Source organism: Aulonocara stuartgranti (genome assembly GCF_965226115.1).
Source record: "Aulonocara stuartgranti genome assembly, chromosome: 3".
Lineage (NCBI taxonomy): Eukaryota > Metazoa > Chordata > Actinopteri > Cichliformes > Cichlidae > Aulonocara > Aulonocara stuartgranti.
The window spans coordinates 29670729-29694803 of NC_138941.1; the positions used below are offsets into that span (position 1 = coordinate 29670729).

A 24075-nucleotide genomic window follows, 5' to 3' on the forward strand; every position below is an offset into this window, starting at 1 on the left:
CTTTCTGTGGTTTGTTGCTTATCAGACACGCCTTTCTGTAACTAGGGAAATGTCACTGTCATACATCAAGCAATTTGTTTGTTTGGGGAAGTCGATCTTTATTGTCTTTCCTTTGATTCATTTTCATCCCTCCATATTTACCCCCCCCCCCCCCCCCCCCCTTTTGACTTAGATATATAACAGTTGGCCACCAGTAGTACATTTTAGTCTTTTTAGTCCAGTTTGATTTTCACCACATTGAATGCATGATGATCCATTGCCCTTAAAATGGCTGTGGCGTGTGCAAAAGAATATATGTGATATATGGAATATCGAGGACCAGACCTATTCTATCACCGAGCTAGTAAAGCTAGCACCTACAAAAGAAAACATTGCATAGCACAAAACCCACAAAAGAACCATCAGGACATCTGGTGGCCATGTACTTCTGAGACATGCTATGACATTTGAGCATAAAAAACTCTAAAATTACACCAAGTTCCTCTCGCTGTGCACCTAAGGATCCGATCTAATGTATATAGCAAATACAACAAACTGTGGTTTTTGTAATATGTATAAAACAAACTGTATATATTGTGCTAAATGCTAGCCTCAACCATGCAGCAGCACTTTCATTCTATATACCTGCACTTTCTGCATTTTATATTATTCCTGTGCACTTCTAGTTAGATCCTGACTCAACTTCATTGGCTTTGTGCCGATATTTTGCACAGTGACATCTAAGGCAGAGTTTCGGCCACACCAACAGAATTTTCCTTCACCACCCACCATACTTACCTGACTTTTGTCACATTTAAAGCAGATAAGCAGGTTTTTCTTTTATGGGAAACTTGATGCTCGCACTTTGTACTGTAACTGCAGTGTCCTCGGTTCATTTCCTACTAGGCCCCATTGTTGTATGCTTTAGCTCTGTTTTTCCTTTAATAGGGAAAAAGGGCAAGTCTGGACAGACAACAGAGTGTTTATATTGCTCTTAATAGCTATTGCCATGGTGTACTTGCATGCTTGTACCATCTAATTAGTATTTATGTTGGTAGGAGTCGAAGGTTTGGTGGAAAGAGATGGTATTATTTAGTTAAAATGAAGAACCTCTTTTTTTAAAAACTCATTCATCTAGTATGTTTATTAAACCTTGTTTCATCACCCGGAGCGCTTCACTATCGATGCAGAGCAACACACAGTTTTGGTTTATTCTCCAGTTGGAGGTATTGATTGTTAGAGGGTAAATGTATTGCGATGAGATTTATGTCTGATTTCAAATGTAGGCTATATATCATATCAGTGCTTGTATGAAACACCCTTAAAGGTTTTGATGTAGCCTAATAAAGATTCATTAGGGATCATTTTGGCAGAGGGTTTTTGTTTGATATCTATTGCTGTTGTTAATTTAATTCTTCCTTGAAGACGATGCAGAGATGAAAAGACAGAGCAGCGCATGCACTGTTCTGTTTATATCACTGTAATTTAACCACACATAAATAAAGCAAGGTCAACAATTGGTTGACCTCCGTGTCTGTCATAGATTTCTGAGCTAGACAAGCTCAAACATGACACATAAACTTCACATTTTACTTCATCTCTACCACCCAGACCAGCAAATTTGAAATGCCCAGATAACTTTAGGTTATTTGCTCATGCTGTGTTGCATTTGTCAGAACCAAAAAAGACAGCCCATAACCATAACAAAATGTACACAGAAGCATGAATACTTAAACTCAGAATGGTCCTAACAAAAGTATCTCCAGAGCAAAAAGTTTCTACCTGCCCCCTTAAGCGTGTGTAAACCAAAATAAATGAATATGACCCTCATATCATACTTTAAAAACAGCATCTTTCCTTAGAATAAGTTTGCACAGACTGGTTTGAAAAACAGTTCATGATAAAAAACTTTGCAACATGAAGGAAACTATGAGTTATTGCCACACGCAAGATGGAATGCCATGTAAACAGTAGATAAGCTAATGCTGAAACCCAGCGAATGATACAGTGGAGTAGTGATTTTAGTTGTGATGGTGATGACTCAATGGAATTAATGCACGGCTGATGTTTCCTTGTCAGTAATCTGCTCTAAAGCACAAATAAAGGCTTAACTCAAGCAGAAAGGTCATTTCATACCCTGTCAGAGTAAAGGCCAATTAGACTAATGGATAGTGACAATCTCACTCAGATACATGAGACTGAAGCCTTCTTATGGCCTTTGTTGAAATGTCTTTCTCACCACTTCTATATTTACCACTTTAGTCTACACTCTGCTGAAGAACTGTTTCGCTTGCCCTTGGCATGCTGTCTCGCATTTCGAAATCAGTCGCTTAGGATCCTCGTCTTGATGCCTCCCAGGTGAGTGAGAGTCTGCTCAGTCTGCACCTATGTGTGGAGAATCCCAGGGATCCACTGGACTATCTCATAGCAGAGGTCCCTAATAAGGTCTTGTCACAGATGACTGGAACGGACGTCTTCAATGACTTGAATCGAGAGCGGACTTAAAAGCAAGGATCACACAGCACTCACAGTAAAGGTCTGTAATCACAGTTTTGATCAATGAAGCAGGGGTCACACACAAGTAAACAGCAACAACAAAACAACAAAAGGAGCACGCAAAAGGCAGGGTCAAAGTCCCAGATCCAAAAATCAAACACAGACGCTTAGAGGGTACAGGCTGAAAACAGGATGCAGAAACAAAGGGGCAGAAGTAGAACCAAAATCAATTCAACAGATGAGTAATTTCAAAATAAAAGAGGAAGTGATTATTTACAATCAGTTTATTTACGATCCACGGGAGTCATGTGATGCTGTGATAAAGCAGCCCTACTTTAAGAGAGCCTGTGCCACACTGTTTATTCAATATGGGCAAAACGTTACCTGATGCTATAAAGTGTCTTCTCGAGGCAGTTAACAGAGCTCAAATGTGAAAACTAGAATTATGAACAGCACCTTTAACCTCAACCTACGCAATAATAAAGGTGCTACCATTTATTTCAAAGCACGCTGCTTTGCTTCAGATAAATTAAAGTACGTGTTTGGGTTCAGACGTAAAACCCATTTGTTTTTTTGAGGAAGGACACAGCTGCACTTGGAGCTGACAGAGGCCATTTCGTCTCCTTGCAGAAGCTCCTCACGGCCGCAGAGTGCCAGCACCACCAAGTGGCTCCTCGGAGCATTTCATCCTGGAAAATATAGACACAGCGGCACCCTGATCAACAGTGACAGGAACACTTAGTCCTTGCTTTTTTTTTTTGTCTTTTCTTTTTTTTCATTTAATCACTTACACAAATACACACAGGCACTCGTGTCCACTCGTTTCATGTCCAACATTTCTAACCAGCCACTCTCAGATGATTTAAGACTGGGTCCATTCTAGTGGCAGAGCAGATAAAATGCAATTTCTCATTTACAGAACTGCAGTCTGCAGTGTGTTTGCACTTGATCCAGCTGTCAAGATGTGATTAAAGCATTGAGTGTACTGCGCAGTTTTATCTGTAACATGCTAAGAATACCCAACAAGAGCGCGAATGTGGCAAATGATTATTAGTTTGCAGCTCAACACAGTTCAGTTTTATTTAGAAAAGCACCAAATCACAACAACAATCACCTAAAGGAGATTTATATCGTAAGATAAAGACGCTATAGAGAAAACCCTGACAATAAAACAACCCACTTTGAGTAAGCACTGGGCAACAGTGGGAAGGAAAAACTCCCTTGTAACAGGAAGAAACCTCCAACCCAACAGGACTCAGGGAAAGGCAGCCAACTGGTGTGACTGCATGAAAAAATAAAAGTTTTAATTACTTAGGATGTATTTGTTTAATAATTTTAGTATTCTACACGTTTTTGCAATGTACATTTTATTAAAAGAAATGGAATAATAAAAAGAACTGAAGATCCTTCAGATGAAAAGATGTTTTTATGGGGGTTTTTAATAGGTGTGATTTACTTTTGAGTTGCTCAATTTGCAGTGGATTTGCTTTTGCTTGGGTCTCAGTGTGTTGATAAGGGTTGCTTGCTGTTTTTTTCCTGGCAAGTCTTCCTGTGGGTGTGTGAGTGTTGTCAAGGCAGACAACATCGGTAATCTATTTGCGAACGCGTCTCTGAAAACAGCTAACAGAGCGGCACAGACCATCAGTCCTGTTGCTTCTTTAACATTTTTTTTTCATTATTCTTAAAAAAGCAAAAAATAAATCACTGTGCAATTTCAGAAGATCCAGATTAGACAGCGCGACAGCAAAATTTCCACTTTAAGTGGGGGTTATGATGACAGATTGTCAACTGAAACTGTGTTTGCGGGTCTTTTTTTTTCGTCTCCTGTGGAGCTGAAGAAAATGGCCAAAGGCTTAGCGGTGATGTCATGCAGTTTTCAAAAGTCCTTTCGCTGCATTTGTCAAACTTAGAGGTGATGTCATTCAGTTTGGAAGAGTCCTTTCACTGCATCTGTGAAACTCAGGAAGCACTACGGTGCCAGGCCCACACACACAAACATGCACAGTACACACATGCCAGCAACATCATCCTCTCAGCCTATATTTTTCAAGGCTACTGCTACTGCTTTTATGTCCTCATTCATTCTTTCCCAACATATAATTATCAATTTATGCCGCTTCTTCAGTTTCTCCCTGAAGTGTTTGTGTCAATAATATCGAAACAGCTGCTCTTTGGAGAATGAGCCTTGAATAAAACAAACAATTTTGGGTGGAAAAAGTCACGATGAAAGCTACATTTACAAGTAAATCTTTTGTTTTTTTACATTTTTAACATTAGCTACCTGATCAGTGTTTTATTACCAAATTCAGGCTGCTAATCAGTGTTTGTTATTCACATAAATAGAGTTATTCTTTAATACGATCTCCTCCTTGTATACTGTTCTGTGGGATTTTGATCTGCTGTGATTTCTTCTCCATTCAGCCAAACAAACAGCTGCCTGTCTTTGTACTGAATCACTGGTCTGTTATTAAAGGTATATTTATCCATCACTCTGCGTGGCTGCACAGATAGAAACTCATTGTTCCCATCATTCTCACTCACACACACACAGAGTGATGGATCTCTGGCTTCATTATCACTGGACCTCTCTTTACAGTGGGGAGAGAGAGTGCAGGGTGCCGTCAGCCCGGGTCAAGGGGCTGGAAAAGATTCTCACTATAAAGGGAGAGAGAGAGAGTGTGTGTGTGTGTGTGTGTGTGTGTGTGTGTGTGTGTGTGTGTGTGTGTGTGTGTGTGTGTGTGTGTGTGTGTGTGTTGACCGAGCAGGGGTTGGTCAGGGGAGTATGCGTTTAAATTCATGGGTCAGATTTTTTCCTGGCTACGCAAGTACAAGAAAGCATACATTCAGATGTGTGTTTGTTTGAGTTGCACCTACCTGTGTATACTTTTGAGTCCCTGTTCAGCGGAGCGCACCTCAACCCTCTGCGGCTGAACAAAGCCAGTGTCTGTGAACAAATCGCAGAGTAATAAGCAAAGTAAACCTTCCAAGGCCTGCTCACTTTCCTAAAAAGGCCCTGAGCTCATTGTACTACATGCGCATCGCTCTGCATGTATGTGTGCTGTCTTCACTGAAATACTGAATTGTTATCAAGGTTGCTGCTACCCAGTTGAGCTTCTCTATTAAACTGACCAATTGTAAGCTAGAAAACTCTTTTTTTCCCGTTATCATTTTTAAATTTCTTCATATCTGTGCTGCTCTGCACTCACGTCTTTTCTCATTTTTCAAACTAATGCTGTATATTTTCTGGCCTTATCTGATGTAAACAGCCCATCATAGACTCCGTGTCCTATTTATCCTCCCATCCCTCACTTCTCCAGCCCTCCTTGTCCTGGCAGCCTGTCATTAGATCTGAGCTCACAGACTCATGGCTTTAATTGTGGCCTGCCTCTCTGCGTCTCTGGCAATTTTCTAGCTGGGTTCTACACAAGGGTGTAGTGTGTGTGCGTGTTTAGTGTTCATATGACACATCCACTGTAGGTTCGGTCTGTATGGCAGGCATAGGGGCTTTCATCTGCCTAATCCACACGTATGCATTTGTTTCCATCTGTCAGCGACTCCCTACAACCTCAGTGAAGGCTGGACATTTATCCAGGGTTGGGCTGGCAGACATAATTGACCAGGGAAACAGGATCAGCTCTGTTACTGGTCATTTTTTATATATATGAGGCACAGAGGGATGCTTTCATTTGTTAATGGCTCGGGTTTAATATTACCTAGACACACCAGGGTCTGAAATTGTAAATGCATTAAGAATTTGAAGTTTTTTGAGTAGCACATTTCTATTCTGAGCAAGCCCCGAGTGGAAGTTAAGCAATTATCTGATGGTTAATACTGCAGCTCTTACATGTGTAAAATTTAGTGCATGTTGTAGCAGAAACTAGAAATAGCCCAGTAGTTATATTAAAATGCTGGCAGGCTAACCTGTGATGTCTACTGTTAGATTCTAGCACATAGGTAGGTGCTTGGGGGATTCTGGCCATGCCAAAAGTTCTAAGTAAGTTGCAGTTTCACATAAAGGGTAAAGTCAAGGGCAAGGAGAGTATTTACAAGCCTGATTGATTTGAGAACAAAAGTATTCAGCACACAACCAGCTGTGGTGCCCCTGAAGGGTAGCAGTATGAGTCATTTGTCCCCTGTATTGCCCAAAGTAAGTACAAGTTTGTATAACTGAAGAGCGTGAGCACATGGTTATTTCCTGGAAGAGGCGGTATTTACCAATGCAGACATGACAAATTCACAAAACTATCTGCATAAAAGCTTAATTCATTCATTTCTGGTCTGCACTAATTACATCTCTCCGTGACTTCATAGGCTCATGTTCGGATAGAAATGTGACAAATACCCAGGTTAGCACACGTGCAAACGATTCAGTTAATCAAGTTGAAGTAATTAATTTTATACAAAGAGGTCTTTTTCCCAAACTGAAGGAGGCAGTGACTGAAGGAGAAACTAACCTATTCAAACAAATGAATTCTAATGACGCTTCAGAGACAAGATGTTTGGAGTTGTTCATTCGGGTGAGAGACGAAGAGAAAGCCCAGACTTCCCCACTGGAAAGGACTGAAAGGGAGGAAAATAAAAACAAGAGAAGGGACCCTGAAGAAAGTAAGCTGGGAGGATGAATAATCCTGTAATGAGAGGAGTCTGAGTTCAAGGTTGTATTCAGATTTAAGGATTGTCGCCCTCAAAGACCAAACACAGGCTTCCTTTGCCTCATATCAGACAAAGCTTATTGTGACTGTGCACATACAGTCCATTGTTCAGTGGTGAAAGGTGTATGGGGCACATTCGACAGTATGTAGAATTTAAATGAAGTCAGGCTTATTCCAAATTTGAACTATTGTTCTTTACTGTGGACTTCATTAAGGTCTAAGTAAGTTTCAAATCTAAGAGAAAAAAATGAGTGTTTAACAATATACAAATACTAAACATTCTGCAGCTAATATGCCTTACATAAAGTGACGTTATTGTTAGAAATCTTTTTCACTTTTAAATCGTATATAATCTTCTTAATCTCACTATCGCTACAACATCAGTACACCTTCACCCATGTAAATTTTGTCACTTTTTTACTCTCTTATATTACACTACACAAGTTTTTAGTATGAGCAGATCACTTGGACTTTGTTCCTAAAAACAGAAATATTCTGTTAATCCGTGGAAAAGGTTTGTTTATTCATTTACTGGCTCATTCATTCATACTGGTTCATACTGGTTTGTCAATAAATTATGCATTCCAGAAATTTAACAGAATACCTAAGGCGAAACAATAAATAAATAAAATCTCATCTTCGGTCATTGAGTAGTTTATCTTTTACTTACTTCATTTATTCTTAAGGAGAAAATACAGTCAAAGTCCAGTATGTACATCTTCCTTCTCTGAACTTTTATTTTACAAAATCATGTTGTTGGTCGGATTTGACGCCATATTTTCCACCAACGAGGTAGAAAAACACATATTAGTAATTAAACGATTCAAGGTTTTATTTCATTTAGGCACAGAATTAATATGATTACCAACACCTGTGTGCACGTTTACTATATATAAACAATAAAGCTCTTGAATCTTGAATATATGAAAGCGCCCATGTGCACTGGCAATACGCTTCTGATCATACAGGATGTAGAAAAAATTACAAATTTTACAATTACAAAATAAATCTTCCAACAACCCCAGAAAAACGCATTTGTAGTTGTATATACTGTGGAAGGAAAAAACAAAAACAGTATTGCCAACAATATCGCTCACGTGTCTGCCGCGCTCAGCCCCAGTCCACGTGGGTTCCCCTGGCAACCAAAGGTTTCCAAGGTGACGAGCACACACATGGTTCACTGTAAAGGGACAGGAAGGACCAGATAGACGAACATTTGTGTAATTACCGATTTAAGTTCGGTCACAATGACCTCACGGAAATGTTTTGGTGTGTTTTTTTTACCGGGTTACAGCTGTCATGTCGGAGGGTTTAAATAGAAAGGTGAAGTAAATATTTTTGCTGCCGAAGACTTCTCTCCAAAGGTAACGACGTCGCTAAAACTTTACCAACTGCCTAAACTAGTATGTGGTAAGCTAGTCTGTAACACTCATGCTACAGTAACTTAATCATAATGGTTTACTAAACTATATACATGTGTGTGTGCGTGTGTGTGTGTTTTAAACTTGATGCTTCAATTCACTGCTGCACTGTAGCCTGTGTCGTATATTCGTGTCCTTAATCTTTCACAGCCATAGAGAAAGAACAGAAAGCTTGACGGAAAAAAGAAGAAATGGAAGAGGAATACTCTAAGGCTATTCGTCAGGTGACTGTGATTTAGAAATTCAACTTTTTCTTCCACCTTAACGAGTTGTGGCAATTATTAATCAACTTTTCCTCCCCACTCCTCTACACATACTCATCCTTTCATCTCACTATCATCTAAGTTGTTCATCGACTGTGTGGCTATTTCTGGTGTAACCGAAGAATCATGGACAGAGGAGAATGAGAAAGCTGTGGATCAGTTCATTGAAGACGCCTCTATCACAACCATGGTAGTCTACCTGGACACCAAGGTTGGACTTCGGGTGGAGTACTCGATGCCCTTACTGGTACAACACTCTTTCCTCTCAGCATTGTGTATGGTGATTTATTTCAGTTGATTTTACTGGTCTTGTAATGTTTGAGGGGAAAATATAAAAGTGCCTAATGTTTTGTTTGTTAATTCTGTCGCCCCCTTTTCCTTCTTTTTCTGTCTCTTTCACTACTGCATCTGAATATTTATCTTCATAGGGAGAGGTGGTAGGGCAGTTGTCCTATTTTGTCCGTGTGCCAGAAGCCATAATCACACTAGAAACGTTTGATACAGCCATACAGTTTGGCACAGTGCGAGGCAACCCCATCCAGAGGCTGCTTCAAGACATGACCTGTTTGCACGCCCCCCCAGTTGCCATTAGTGCCTACAGGGAGCAGAGCATCAAGGACAGCTATACCAAACACATGCACTTATATCTCGCCAGCCTTACAGGTGGGTAAATTTTTTTTTTTTTAAAAAGAAACAGGCATTTCACTCTTTCAACACTTAGTCTCACATTATACGGTTTATTTGACTTCTTTCAAGTTATTTAGCTTTGCTTTTCGCACTATGATTTGTCATTGAGACTCTTTAGGGCTCATTAAAGAAGAGTCTACACAGGCAGTTTTGTCAACTTCCTTTGAAGTATTTTTCCTCATCTTACTTAACAGAAGTAGTTCTGCTTCTACAAATATGTCCCCCCCACCCCTGCTTGTTTATGCTTCCAATCTGCAAATCCTTAATATAGGCAGTGAAAATCACACGTATCTTTTACTTCCGACTTTTTGCTGCTTTCCAGTTTGACTTTAGGCTTACATAGTATAATGTACGTTTGTACCAGTGCCTTGTACTCTTGATGATAAATACGGAAGGCAAGCTTAGCTTTTCTTGGATATGTCTCCCAATATTCCTGCAAAATCATTCAAGCTCAACCCCACTGGCTGGTGAGCATTGTTAAACAGAAGTGATTCAATCAAGCTCCCCTGTGACTGTGAATTGTCTATTTATAGTATGCATACAGTATTTCTTTAAATGGAGGGAAAGGTATTTTATGGGCCTCTGCGTGCAGATTGTGCTGTGTAACAGGACTATAGGTAGGAAGGATGAAAAGAATGGAACTTGTCAGATGACTTCAGTTGATGCCGTGAGTAGTTGATGGTCACATATGAGCATTACACATGTGGTGTAATTTTATTTTCTTTTTGAACAGATGATGTACATAGGAAGTTTGGGAACACTGTTCTCTACATCCCAATGGAAGGCCTGCAGTGCAGTGCTGAGGAGGCCAGCAAGGACAGGAAGCTGATACAGAGAATGGAAAGTAAGCTAGCGGCGCTATTTGTATGCATCTGCATGCAGCTGACAAGGGTTGCTTTTGGTTTCCATGTGTCTCTGAAGGGTATGGGTTAAAAGGCTCACACTTACAAATGTCTGTTCTCTGACTTTATACTGAAGACAACATTGAAACTGCACCATGAGCTTTCTGTCTCAGGCTCTCCAGTGATTTTATTTCATTCAAGGTCCATCTTACAAAATTTGCACCTGTTCATGTTTTTGGCTGCTTCTTTCTATTTCCATCATCTATGTTCAGAACTCTGTTGCATTCTCATATCCATGACATTTCTGTAGTCATGCTTAGTAGTTATAGCATAACACCACTAGTTTATGTCTACTTATTATGTGTCTTTTCTATATTGTTTGTTCCTACCTTAATTTCCTGTGTCCTCCATTCACATGTTCTACATGTTTTAGTTGTAATGATCCACTGGACTGATCAAATCAAGGAGCTACTAAATGCGCAAGACATTGTGAACATGAGAGACAGCTGTGGTCCACTGCGGGAGATATCCTTCTGGAAGACTCGCTCTACCCAGCTGTTGAACATCAGCCGGCAGCTACAGAAGCCAGGGGTCAAGCACATCCAGAACATCCTCCAGGTTGCAAAGTCTCTGTATGTACAGCGCTTCTGTCAGCTGGCCCATGAAATACAGGTAAATCTGCGCAAAGTCAGCTTATAATAAAGATTTAATCCAAATAATGTCAACATTTTATTTACAAAACAAATAGCATCATAAGCACAAAGTGTTGTGCTTCGTATGTTGCAGTCTAGCTGGAAGGCCTCAATATGTGAACGTGAAAACTTTGGTGAATGTGACTGAAATAATAGTAGTAATCATTCATTTCACCTTGACTTTGTGTGTGTGTTCTGCCCAGGATTGTTCTCTTCAGGCCCAGTCAAATCTGACCTTCTTGTCCATATTGAAGGAGCCTTGCGAAGAGCTTGAGCAGCTTAAACCAAGTCAAATTGCTTCCAAGTTTAAACACATTGTCAGTCTCATTCGAATCATCTGGATCAACTCCCCCCACTACAATACCAGTGAGAGGATCGTCAACTTCTTCCGCCAGGTACCTGAAATGTTAAACTCTCGCTAGATTTCAACATTAGACTTAAACCAGTGTCCTTTTCATGATACAGTTCATTTTATGGATTTTATTTTGACAGGTCAGTGCTCATTAACATAACACTTTCGGCTAATTTTTATCTATTATCTCTGGCTTGTACTGTGTAATATCCTAAATATCAAAATGAAAAACAGTGTTTATATAAAAGCTCTGGTACTTTCATTGTAGATTTGGTGGATTGTATCTAACTTGTCATACACTGTATATCAAATGTGGAGTGCTCATACTGGTTGTTTTTCATCATAGCTACAATAGAAGCTATATAAACTATATCAGCTTTATTTAAATAAACCTAAAACTGAAGTCCATCTGTGGGCCAAGAGAATCACTTGAAAGGCAGCTGACTGTGTTATACATTGTTCTGTTATTTACTTATCACATATTTTCATTTTGTGATAAAATGTTTTTCTAGGAGCACCTTTTTAAGCTGTATTATTTTCTGTTGTTGTGCCTTCTTTTTCTCACATGCTGGTGCTCATCATCATCACCATCATCATCATCAGAGAGACCATGAGCACCCGTTTTGAATATGTAGACATCAGAGTTCTGATATCTAGCAAGTCAATGGACCAAATAAAATATCTGATCATTTTCATTGCACGACTTATTTTTACATTTAAAATGACAGCTCCACAAGCAGAGGGATAAATTATAATAATTATAAAATTATTATGTTTTGAGTTAGCATGCTTGCATTACTTTTTTTTTTTTTTTTTTGCTCAGATTCACTTTGTCTGGTTAATATAATTCATATAATTTGTAAATCTTGAAGGCTGCAGGGTAATGACCTGTGACTGGGGTAATTTAACAAGTAGCACACGGGCGATGCTTTCTTTGTTCTCCTTATAATAAGTTAATAAGAGCAAGAAAAAGCTCAGCTGCCAAATACTTAAACTATATGTCCCTGTGTTGCAGATGACTAATGAGATCATCCGTCTGTGCTCTCAAAGGATCTGTCTGGACAGGATTTTTGAAGGCTACGTGTTATCTAGCAAACAAATCCTCAGCGACTGCATGCAGTGTTGCCTGATCTGGAAGGAAGTTTACCTCCGTGCCTCAAAAATTCATCACAAGTAGGAGAAATTTTACATGCATAGAAATACAAAACAGAGTTTTCTTGATTGTTTTAAATTCCTAAATATGTTGTATATAGTTAGTCTGAACTTGAACCTAAATTCATATTTAGGTTCATATTTACTTAAATAAGTTCAGCCATGTTGGTTACAGTGATCATCACCTCAGATCTTCTTGTATTTTGTTCTCAACCTTGAAATAAAAGCTGAATTCCAAAAAGCTGGAGGAACATTTTGTAGTTAATTAGGTTAACGGATAACAGTCAGTCAGTAAAGTGATTGAGTATCTTAGAGAGGCAGTTTGGTGGTCAGAGGTTCATTCATTCATTCATTCATTCATTCATTCATTTATTTGTTCATTTTCAGGCACAACAAATACCTATATTGAACATAAAATACACAAAGAACAAAAAAACTATCAAATGTGAAACAGTTTCAGAATAATGTTTCTCCAGGTCAAACTGCAAAGACTTGGAATATCTTGCCAACTACATAATATAATCAAAAGATTCAGAGGATGTGGAAAAAAACTCTGTGCACAAAGGACAAGGCTAAAAATCAATATTAAGCCTGTGTCTTTGGGCACTTGGGGATCTGCATTAAAGAAAACAAACAAACAAAAAAACAGCAACATGCATGTTTCTGTCATGAAAATCACTACATAGAATCAGGAATGCTTCCAGAAATGACTGCATGTAAACACAGTTAACCATGCCATCCACAAGTGCAGATTAAAGCTCTACCGTGCAAAGAAGAAGCCACATGTGAACATGATGCAGAAATGCCATCTTCTCTGGGCCAAAGCTCATTTAAGATGGACTGAGGCAAAGTGGAAAACTGTTCTGTGGTCAGACGAATCCAAATTTAAAATTCTTTTTGGAAAGACACCACATCCCCTGCACTAAAGAGGAGAGAGGTATCATCTGGTTATCAGTGCTCAGTTCAAAAGCCTGATGGTGCGTGGTGCCTATGGAATTGGTAGCTTGCACATCTGGAAAGGCACCATCAGTGCTGAAAGGAATACACAAGTTTTAGAGCAGCATACATGCTCCCATCCAGATGGTGTCTTTGTCAGGGAAGGCCTCGCATATTTCAGTAAGACAAACCACATCCTGCATCTATTACAACATCGTGGCTTCGCAGTAGAAGTTCAGACCTTTCACCAACCAAAACGTTTGGCGCATCTTGAAAGAAAAATATGACAAAGAAGAACAAAGAAGATGTAGAGCAGCTAGAATCCTCTATCGGACATGAATGTCCAGCAGCTGTTCTCCTCAGTTCACAGATGCTTACAGACTGTTGTTAAAAGAAGAGGGGAGCTACACAGTGGCAAACATGACCCCATCCGAACTTTTTAGACACGTGTTGCTATCAAATTCAAAATGAATGTTGTTCTTTAAATGAAACACATTCTCAGTTTAAACATCTGTTATTCTGTTCTATTGTGATTAAAATGTAGATTTTTGAGATGTACAAGACCTTGAATACTGTTTTATTTACATTTTACACAGTTTCCAGACTTTTTCCATGAGTCCGTGAGTCGTTTGGTACCGAGCCGCAAGAGTTGAGGCTCAGGTGTGAAGTTTATGGTTTTCAGGGTTGTTATCGTTTTTTAGCACTATTTTTTTAATGTTTTTATCATTTACTCAGATTCCCTGGTTATTTTCCTGTGTGTTATGAATAAATCTTCTTTTTTTTGGTACCAGTACTGGTTTTATGTTGTTGTATTCATCTACGACACCTTAAAGGCCGGACCGTGGTGCAAAAAATGTTGGGGACCACTGATATATACAGTGTACTTTTTCTTTTTAAAGATTTCACAATTGATAAACTTCACTCGTCCTATTTATAACCTCTAAAGATATATTATAAAATGAAAAACCATTTCATTTTTAGTGTTGCCCACCAACCTCCAGTCATCCAAGCCCATTTTCTGCCTTTTTTTCTGTTTCTCTTTGCTCTCTTTGCTCCGTTGTTCTAGCCTTTTCCTTTATCTTTATCCTTTTTCATTCACATCAGGTATTCCCGAAAAGGCTGGGTCCTGGACAAAACAACGTTTATCGTGGTGATTGAGTCGTATGTTCAGAGGCTCAGAGACCTAATTGAGGTAAATATTTTCTCTCGGTAGCACAGAACAAGTAACACTGCATACTGAATCACAATTATCAGGTTAACCATCATGAGCAAAGGAACAATACTAAAAAGACATGTTTCAAAAAAAGAAAGGAAAAAATGGCACCCACCTTGTGCTATCCTACTCTTTCAGTAGCTCTTCTGTAGACAGAACTCTTCTATAAAAGCAGCTTGGGCTCCTGTAAAATGGAGACTAATGACAAAACACCCAGAACAAAAACTGAAAAGAAATTTTGTTTCTATTTAAATACAATTTCTTAAACAGTATTATAGTGACAGTTTGTTCATTTGTGTGAGTAAGGTGGCCTTTATTGTTGACAACTTTATAGGTAGTCTTATGAGTCAGCAGGTGATCACCTCCAATATAATTTCAGAAAATCCCTTGTGTGGGATAGATATATATGTTGTTTGATATGAGATTATTAGCTTCTCTTGTCTGCTCACAGATATGTGACTGCCAGCATCAGTTTGCCCGCTGGGAGGATGGTCAGCAGAGGGCTCTGCCATGCTTAGGTGGTTGCAAGGGACCAGGGTTTACTGGCACCCTCCTGAAGAATGAAAGCGACTTCCATCGCAGCCTGGAAAAACTACGCTCTGTTGACAAGGGCATACTTGATGTCAAGGATACCACATGGTGCAATGAATTCAACAGGTTAAGCTTTGTTTGTTTTAAAATAATCAAATGAATGTGGAATATAATAGTTTGAAAGGGTTTTTTCATGTTTATAAAATATAATTGTTGTTTGTGGGGAGCCACGGGCAGTTAAATAAAGGGAGCACCAGAACCTATGCAACCCAAATGAGTGGTTTGGCAGAAGGTGAACAAATATAAAAGCTGTTTTTCTGATCTTACCTCTGGATGCTCATTATGTTAATACATCCCTACACGATTTTAACTTCTCCTCTACATTAATGCGTCTCTGCGGATATCAGTGTTAGTATGCGTGTCTACACTTCTGTTAGCATGCTTTTGCTAAATTCATTAAGTATTTTGGCTTGTAGACATGTTTTGGTGTGTGTATGCATGTGTACAGGTTTTGTGCGTTTGTAAAAGATCTGGAGATGAAGATTCAGGGCCTGATTGGTTCAGTGTTTACGACAGGGAACACAGTTGAGGAAGGAATTCGGCTCCTTGACGTCTTTACGCCTTTGTTCGCTCGCAAGGTACGCTTTCACAAAGACATTCACAGAAACAGTTACACAAGTTTTATCATTGGCTAAATTTGTATTAAACAATGTAACACATTTTCATTTGTTTTTAATTAAATGTTACAGGTTAATATCTGGTCCTGCGTTGCTAATTCTAATAAATCAACCCAGTATCATGGCAAAACCCTGCTGTGACTGCAACTTCTGCACATGTGTCCAAAGACACGATGGAGCAGCGTATTACACACTTTGCCATGATAACGGGGTGAATAAATTGCTGTGCTCAAGTTTGTGTGTTTGTTAGAGTAAAAGCGGTTGCACACATGGGTGAATAGTTTGCTTTTGTTGTACTAGAGACCTTCAGATTTGTTCCAATTACAGATTTCATTCAGTGCAATGATCAATCAAATGCTATTTTTCTGTTTTCATTACAGCTAAACTTTTCTCTTTGCCCTATTTTTTTCTGTTACCATCATAACATGTATCTTTGAATTCTTCCATCACAGTCCATTAAGCGCACTGTAGAAGAGAAGCTGGAGGAAACCTTCAATATCTTTTACAAAGAGCTTAAAATCGGAAACAAAGAGCTGAACCAGACCTCAATGTTTTACCCTGATCATATGCCCCGGAAAGCAGGCCAGGTCTACTGGGTGATGGCCCAAAGACATCAGTTAGAGAGATTCATGGAGGTGAGGCGTTTAGACAACAAGAAAGACCTTTGATTTTTAGTACACAATTATTGCTTTCTGCAATCACTAACCAACCTTACTTCCATCTCCTCTACTCTGTTTGCTTTCCTTTGCCTCCAGGTGCTTCAGAAGGCCCACTTAATACTGGATTCTCAGACCTGCAAGGAGTTACTTACCACCTGTGGTCAAACTATGCAAATTCTGGATGAGATTGTGAGGAAGAACTTCAGTGAATGGACTCAGAAGTTGGATGTGCAGTATCTCAAACGCCTGGAGCAGCCACTCATGGTGCGCTGCAAGGACAAGAAGCTGGACATCAACTTTGACAAGTGGGTCAAACAACACGAGCACACATGACTTAAACACAAGAGGTACAAAGCTTACATGCTAAACTCTGTGTAATAAACCTAGATGCACTATAACTGATGGTAAATACAGGGAGTGCAGAATTATTAGGCAAGTTGTATTTTTGAGGAATAATTTTATTATTGAACAACAACCATGTTCTCAATGAACCCAAAAAAACTCATTAATATCAAAGCTGAATGTTTTTGGAAGTAGTTTTTAGTTTGTTTTTAGTTTTAGCTATTTTAGGGGGATATCTGTGTGTGCAGGTGACTATTACTGTGCATAGTTATTAGGCAACTTAACAAAAAACAAACATATACCCATTTCAATTATTGATTTTTACCAGTGAAACCAATATAACATCTCCACATTCACAAATATACATTTCTGACATTCAAAAACAAAACAAAAACAAAACAGCGGCCAATATAGCCACCTTTCTTTGCAAGGACACTCAAAAGCCTGCCATCCATGGATTCTGTCAGTGTTTGGATCTGTTCACCATCAACATTGCGTGCAGCAGCAACCACAGCCTCCCAGACACTGTTCAGAGAGGTGTACTGTTTTCCCTCCTTGTAAATCTCACATTTGATGATGGACCACAGGTTCTCAATGGGGTTCAGATCAGGTGAACAAGGAGGCCATGTCATTAGTTTTTCTTCTTTTATACCCTTTCTTGCCAGCCACGCTGTGGAGTACTTGGACGCGTGTGATGGAGCATCGTCCTGCATGAAAATCATGTTTTTCTTGAAGGATGCAGACTTCTTCCTGTACCACTGCTTGAAGAAGGTGTCTTCCAGAAACTGGCAGTAGGACTGGGAGTTGAGCTTGACTCCATCCTCAACCCGAAAAGGCCCCACAAGCTCATCTTTGATGATACCAGCCCAAACCAGTACTCCACCTCCACCTTGCTGGCGTCTGAGTCGGACTGGAGCTCTCTGCCCTTTACCAATCCAGCCATGGGCCCATCCATCTGGCCCATCAAGACTCACTCTCATTTCATCAGTCCATAAAACCTTAGAAAAACCAGTCTTGAGATATTTCTTGGCCCAGTCTTGACGTTTCAGCTTGTGTGTCTTGTTCAGTGGTGGTCGTCTTTCAGCCTTTCTTACCTTGGCCATGTCTCTGAGTATTGCACACCTTGTGCTTTTGGGCACTCCAGTGATGTTGCAGCTCTGAAATATGGCCAAACTGGTGGCAAGTGGCATCTTGGCAGCTGCACGCTTGACTTTTCTCAGTTCATGGGCAGTTATTTTGCGCCTTGGTTTTTCCACACGCTTCTTGCGACCCTGTTGACTGTTTTGAATGAAACGCTTGATTGTTCGATGATCACGCTTCAGAAGCTTTGCAATTTTGAGACTGCTGCATCCCTCTGCAAGATATCTCACTATTTTTGACTTTTCTGAGCCTGTCAAGTCCTTCTTTTGACCCATTTTGCCAAAGGAAAGGACGTTGCCTAATAATTATGCACACCTGATATAGGGTGTTGATGTCATTAGACCACACCCCTTCTCATTACAGAGATGCACATCACCTAATATGCTTAATTGGTAGTAAGCTTTCGAGCCTATACAGCTTGGAGTAAGACAACATGCATGAAGAGGATGATGTGGACAAAATACTCATTTGCCTAATAATTCTGCACTCCCTGTACACTTTACTGTTAGGTGAATACACAAATGTGCTCTTACACAATAGATTCATGCAAAGACCAAACATTTGGGCATGAATACAAACACACAAATGTGTACATGTGCCGTTTTTATATAAATGTAGGGGAGACCGGGGATAGTTGTAACATTTTTGACATTTCTGTCTGTAACTCGGAGCTCTTTTAAGGTAGTGGATTCAAAATGTAATGCAAAGTATTTACATGTCTCGGCTATTAAATAGTGCAGCTATTTTCTCTGCAGCACAATTACGCATTTCTATGGTATGGTCTCAAACACAAAGAGTGAAATGTTAAAATTAACCCCATAGTCTGGGTTAGTTGTAACATATCCTGGGGTAAAATGTAACACAATGAAATAAGGATACTAACAAAACATTAACATGTAATCTTTGTTTATTCAACACATGAATGCACTTACATCCATTTATGTAGCTGTGTGTGTGTGTGACAGAATGCAGAAATCTAGCTTTTGAACATATTCCAACCCCCCAAAAAAGACAAATTATGGAATTTTCTGCAACTGAATATTTCATTAATTTTGGTTGGTCTTCCTTGAGTTTGGCCTCATTGGCTCAGTGGGCATTATAACCTACAACTCTTGCACCAATTTTGAACATAACAATGAAGCTGAAAAAATGTAGTTGTTCACCAGCATCGCAATTCCATTACTTTTTATCCTGGCTTACCTTGGTGTGGTTTGCAAAGTGCTTCAGAAAGATGAGGAAATCTGTTTCTTGCATCCATCCTGACTTATTTCCACTACCAATACTTCCTACTGGTCCATCTCTGACACAGAGGTCTACATAATGTATGTGTGGGAACACAAACAGTGGAGGAATTGTGTTGCCGATGGCATTAACCACATATACAAAAGCGACCAGTGAACCTCTCTCTGCTGATGTCGTTGCCCCAACTTGTTTAATATAAGTTAAAGTAATAGTGTGGTAAGTTGTAACATCTGCATTATTGTTACAACTAACCCAGACTGTTGCTGTTACAACTGACCCAGACTCCTATAGCCATGAACTAGCTAACATTACAGCCAACGGCTAAAACATTAGCACTAAAGACCTACACAGAATATATCCCCATAGACATACAAATAACATAATTTAAGTTTGATGAGTTTAACTGCAAAGCAGATAATGCTATTAGAAATTGAAATAAAGTAGAAAAACTTACTTTTTGGCGTACAAATTACTTTTTTTCGTGTTAAATTGTCTGTGTTTGACAAAATGTGCTGATTTTTCACATGTGATAGCAGAACTGAATTGGGCATGCACAGGATGAGTCACATCATTTGAAACTTAGCCCTGATTGGAGAAATTGGAAGTGTTACAACTGACCCACGTTACAACTATCCCCGGTCTCCCCTACTGCAGAAGTTATACTTGAAATGTTTCCAACAAGATAGCTGTTTACTGGAGGCAGTGTACTTAATGTTTTAGCTTAAAACAGTCATTAAAGTGTATAATTTCCCAGGGGTCTCCAGAGATTTACGTACAACTTTACATTTTAATGTACTTACTCTGTATTGTTATTTTGTATCTTTTTTGTCTAGCGACCTGTTGAATCTGTTCTCTGAGATCCAGTGCTGGGATCGACTAAAGTTTGAGATCCCCCAGAGTGTATCTGACATTTACCAGGACAGAGATGACCTCAGAGGCCTGAGGCAGCAAGTACTGCTGCTGGTCCGCGAGTATAACAGGTCTGACTTGGAACACTCGCTTGCAGCATTACACAGCATCACCATTCATCTGGAGAGCTTGACCAGTTTTTGTGTTGTGAACACGTCTTGTGAATTAACATCCTTGTAATTGTGAGCACTATAAGAAGATTATTAATCAGTGAGCTAAAGAAAATCACTTAAATTAAAGGTCCTGTGTGCTTACACTTTTATACAAAATGAAACGCGTGACACCAATACTGATCAACACTTGTAAGACTTTAAAATGGATTCATAATTTCGCACATTTACACACCTACAAGCACAGAGAAAGATGTACATGCTGTATTTGATAATCCTGCCTGTTCAGATATTATTCAGTCAGTAGAAAAACATATTTATCTGTGGGTCCCAGGATCACAGAAATGCTCTCTCCTGAGGAGTTGGGTCTTTTTCGGGAGAGAATACGTTTCATTGATAAGAAGATCCAGCCGGGTCTGACCAAACTCCTGTGGTTGTCTAAAGGAGCTTCTAACATCTTCATCCGTGACTGTCTCCTGCATGTTGACAAGGTTGTAAGATTGCAGTTCACCACTTACAGATATTTTTCTTTTGAGCCTCAGACTGGTGACAACAGTAACTAAACTAGCAACAATCACATTTTCCTTATCTGTAGCGTATTTTTTTGAACCTGTAATAAACCTCTGTGGATGAGTCTTACTTAGCAGCTTCACTTGTCTTCTTCCCTCTACTGTCCTCTTACTTTCAGCTCCATGTGATAATTGATAATTACAAAGTGTCCAGTCAGTCCATCTTCAAACACTGTCATCAGATTAGTGAAGCACTTCTGGTTAAACTGGATGGAAAAACTGTGTACAGGTAAGAACTGATTTAACAACTCATTTTCATTACATTACAAGTCTGTCTAATAAATACATAAAATAAATTCAATGTAAAGTATTATTTATTTAATTCAATTATTTTCATTTAGGAATCTGGAGTTTGAGGATGACCAGAAGGCTCACCTGCAGAACATTCTCCAAATACTTCGCTCAGCACACCAGGATATTGTCAATATCATGACCCGGATCTATGACATCTTGGCAGATGATGGACCTGAGGTATGTCCTCTGTTCATCTGCCATAATAATAATAATAATATTAGTTTCTATTGCAGTATTTTGTATGTTAAAATTGTGAAATGGTTTTTAAGGTCCAGGAGCACTGGGTGAACTACATAGAGAGGGTGGATCATATGATAGAAGAAGCTTTCAACAGTAACATCAAAAACTCCTTGAAGAAGCTATCCAGAGCGATCAACGGTGACAGCAAGACTACACCCAGCCCCCTGTTTAAAGTCCTCGTTACCCTCCACAGTGCAGCTCCACAAATGGCTCCAAAGGTACTAGATACCTGTTTTAATCCGGTTCAGTCATTGATATTGATTTGTTGACATTGTGAAGGGACATGTCCATATATGTTAACAGTTTAAAACATGAGTATGTGGGTCTCTTTTAACAGGTAGCGTTTTCCCCAACTCTCAGAAAGCTTGCTCAGGTTGTGAATGTTATGCCTCAGCTCATCAGTCTCATCTCAGAATTTAAACGACTCCAAGAACTTCTCTCCAACCAAGAGTCCCAGAAGGATCCCATACACATCATTATAGGTCAGAACATTTTTTTAAAACATAAAAATACAGTATGAACATATATGTCACCATGTCTGTAATTCTATCCTTTAACTCTGATGCTGTTTGATCCACCAGGGCAAGATGAGGGGATAAAAAAGATTCAGGCTGCAATTGCCTCAGGGATGACAGCCAATGCCAGCCAATTGCAATCTCATTTAAAAAACTGGGACAAATACAGGGACATCTGGGAGATGAATAAGGATTCCATTATACAACGCTACCAGAGACTTAACCTACCACTGTCTTCTTTTGATGCAGATATACAAAGGTACTGTGAAATATAATCTAAATATTTAACGTTGTTCTCTTGAGTCGTCCACAAAGTTTTTTTTCTGCAATATTTTATCACGTCTTGACTTCCAGGTACTCAGAGAAGGCCAGCAGTGTTCAACAAGAAGAGACGGTGCTTAACATCCAGTTTGTCATGCTGGACTGTTCACCGCTCAAGTCTTCCTTGGTGCAGCACTGTAATGAGTGGCAAACCAAGTTCACTCAGCTTCTCAGTGACATGGCCAGCATGCGCCTAAAAGAACTTCATGCCTCCCTGGAAGACAGTGCCAGCAGGTGGGAAATCAGTGAAATAACCTTATCGTACAGGGGGGTTTATGTCGCTGACTCTGGGACCTAGTAGATGAATTATATTCACTAGATTTCTTGTGAATATAATTAATCAAGAGTTAATGTTTGAGGACTCATTTCCTAGAAATTCCGTATGTTTTAAGGTCAATATTTAATGTTGTTTGAAGTGAAGAAGTCTTATAAAAGTTTACCAAAAATATCATTCTACTGAGAAAAAGACATCAGTTATATAAGTGTTATCAAAGAGGAGTTTGTGTGAGCTGTGCGCTATCCAGTACATGCTTTGATCATGAATTACGAATTGAATGTCAGCGCTTGTTTGCCTGAAGCCCTTAACAGCAACATCTACAGGTCAGCCCACGCAGTGCAGGCTGCTTTGCCCACACACACTTGCAATCTTGTGCACTTTTAGCAGAAAAATGTAATTGTATGCTACACTTAACCGGCATTTGATACAATCTTTTCCAAACTTAGCTTCGGAGCAGTCGGCAGCGCTAAGTGTATTTAATTAAGCAGAGACCTTGTGAAAGAATTGAAAATAATTTATCGAAGCACAGAGGTTGGGAAGTAACATGCAATTACAATCACATAACAAGCAGTTATTTTAGATGTTTGGATGCTGGGTAAAATATAAATAGAGCAAAATACAATGATTTTATTCACATTAAAACACAGAAAACAAGTTAATGTTTAAACTGAAAAAATATTCGCTTGTTTATAATTTAATGGCAGTAACACATCTGGGACACAGACTGTGTTGTAGCCCATCTTCTGTGAATAACAATCCATTTACAGCTATAAACTAAGTAGACCAGCTGCTGGACTAAGTAGACGAATGCTGTCCAATAGTATTGTAGCTGTTCAACAGTCGGTCTTCTTTATGTTTTTCGTTTGATGATGCATCAAATGTTTTCAATTGGTGAAAGGTCTGGACTGCAGACAGGCCACTTCTAAAACCAGACTCTTCTACTGTGAAGACATGCAGTTGTATTAGATGCAGTATACTGCTTAACATTGCTTTGCTGAAATAACCACTAGATGCATTTTTCTTTTGCCCATGTTCATTTCTGAGAAACTGTCTCTCTAAGATGCTCATTTTACACCCAGTAATGTCAGTGAGCTGCTGCCAATGAATCTAATTAGTTGCAAGATGTTCCTTTTGTTGCCTTATCCCATCTCAGTTTAAACATTTTATATGTTTTATCTGTTTTTAATGTATTAATGAGTATACAGTGTGGGTTTATGATAGCACAACATACACAACGTTCATGCTAGTGGGGTACAGTTATGCAAAACATCACATATGTCATTAATTTATTCTTAATAGGCTACCAAACTGTAGCCTAACGAGACTTTTAGTGGGTCTTATAGTCTGTTGTATTTGGGTTTTCAGGAGTGACATGACATTTCATCTGTCTCTTCTGTCCTCTGAACACTTGCAGTCTTAGTGGGCACTTAATTGACTGTTGACTTTTTACAAATCCTGCAAGTGTGACTATATCGTGCATATTAGGGCATGTTTTAGGGTACAGAACATGAAGATGAAGGGACGATCCAGTTAACATTGCCGAAATGAATGTTAATGAATGAAT

At 39.2% G+C, this 24075-nt stretch overlaps 1 protein-coding gene and 1 long non-coding RNA gene across 6 annotated transcripts in view; one reads left to right on the top strand and one right to left on the bottom strand.

Moving 5' to 3' along the window:
• Positions 1–2749: 2749 nt before the first annotated feature.
• On the bottom strand, positions 2750–7924 carry LOC309702015. The gene is made up of 4 exons (XR_014275347.1): positions 7798–7924; positions 6930–7035; positions 5350–5419; positions 2750–3164 (listed from the first exon to the last, which is right to left on the bottom strand). It is a non-coding gene; the product is annotated as an uncharacterized lncRNA (long non-coding RNA).
• Positions 7925–8040: 116 nt separating this feature from the next.
• The window catches only part of dnah2 (dynein, axonemal, heavy chain 2), a 65041-nt gene continuing 49006 nt past the window's right edge, over positions 8041–24075 (top strand). For 3 of the 5 annotated variants that reach the window (XM_082526393.1, XM_082526397.1, XM_082526395.1), the window contains exons 1-21: positions 8041–8491; positions 8699–8772; positions 8894–9058; positions 9240–9474; positions 10232–10342; positions 10774–11012; positions 11236–11427; positions 12400–12557; positions 14577–14664; positions 15137–15342; positions 15725–15854; positions 16346–16528; positions 16649–16857; positions 20110–20256; positions 20630–20786; positions 20984–21093; positions 21206–21335; positions 21428–21616; positions 21736–21880; positions 21980–22172; positions 22268–22468. In XM_082526393.1, coding sequence (XP_082382519.1) covers positions 8740–8772; positions 8894–9058; positions 9240–9474; positions 10232–10342; positions 10774–11012; positions 11236–11427; positions 12400–12557; positions 14577–14664; positions 15137–15342; positions 15725–15854; positions 16346–16528; positions 16649–16857; positions 20110–20256; positions 20630–20786; positions 20984–21093; positions 21206–21335; positions 21428–21616; positions 21736–21880; positions 21980–22172; positions 22268–22468 — 3221 coding nt within the window. In that variant the 5' untranslated portion in view covers positions 8041–8491; positions 8699–8739. Of the gene's footprint in view, positions 8538–8698; positions 8773–8893; positions 9059–9239; positions 9475–10231; positions 10343–10773; positions 11013–11235; positions 11428–12399; positions 12558–14576; positions 14665–15136; positions 15343–15724; positions 15855–16345; positions 16529–16648; positions 16858–20109; positions 20257–20629; positions 20787–20983; positions 21094–21205; positions 21336–21427; positions 21617–21735; positions 21881–21979; positions 22173–22267; positions 22469–24075 lie in introns of all 5 variants that reach the window. The other 2 variants (XM_082526394.1, XM_082526396.1) reach the window with 2 other exon arrangements.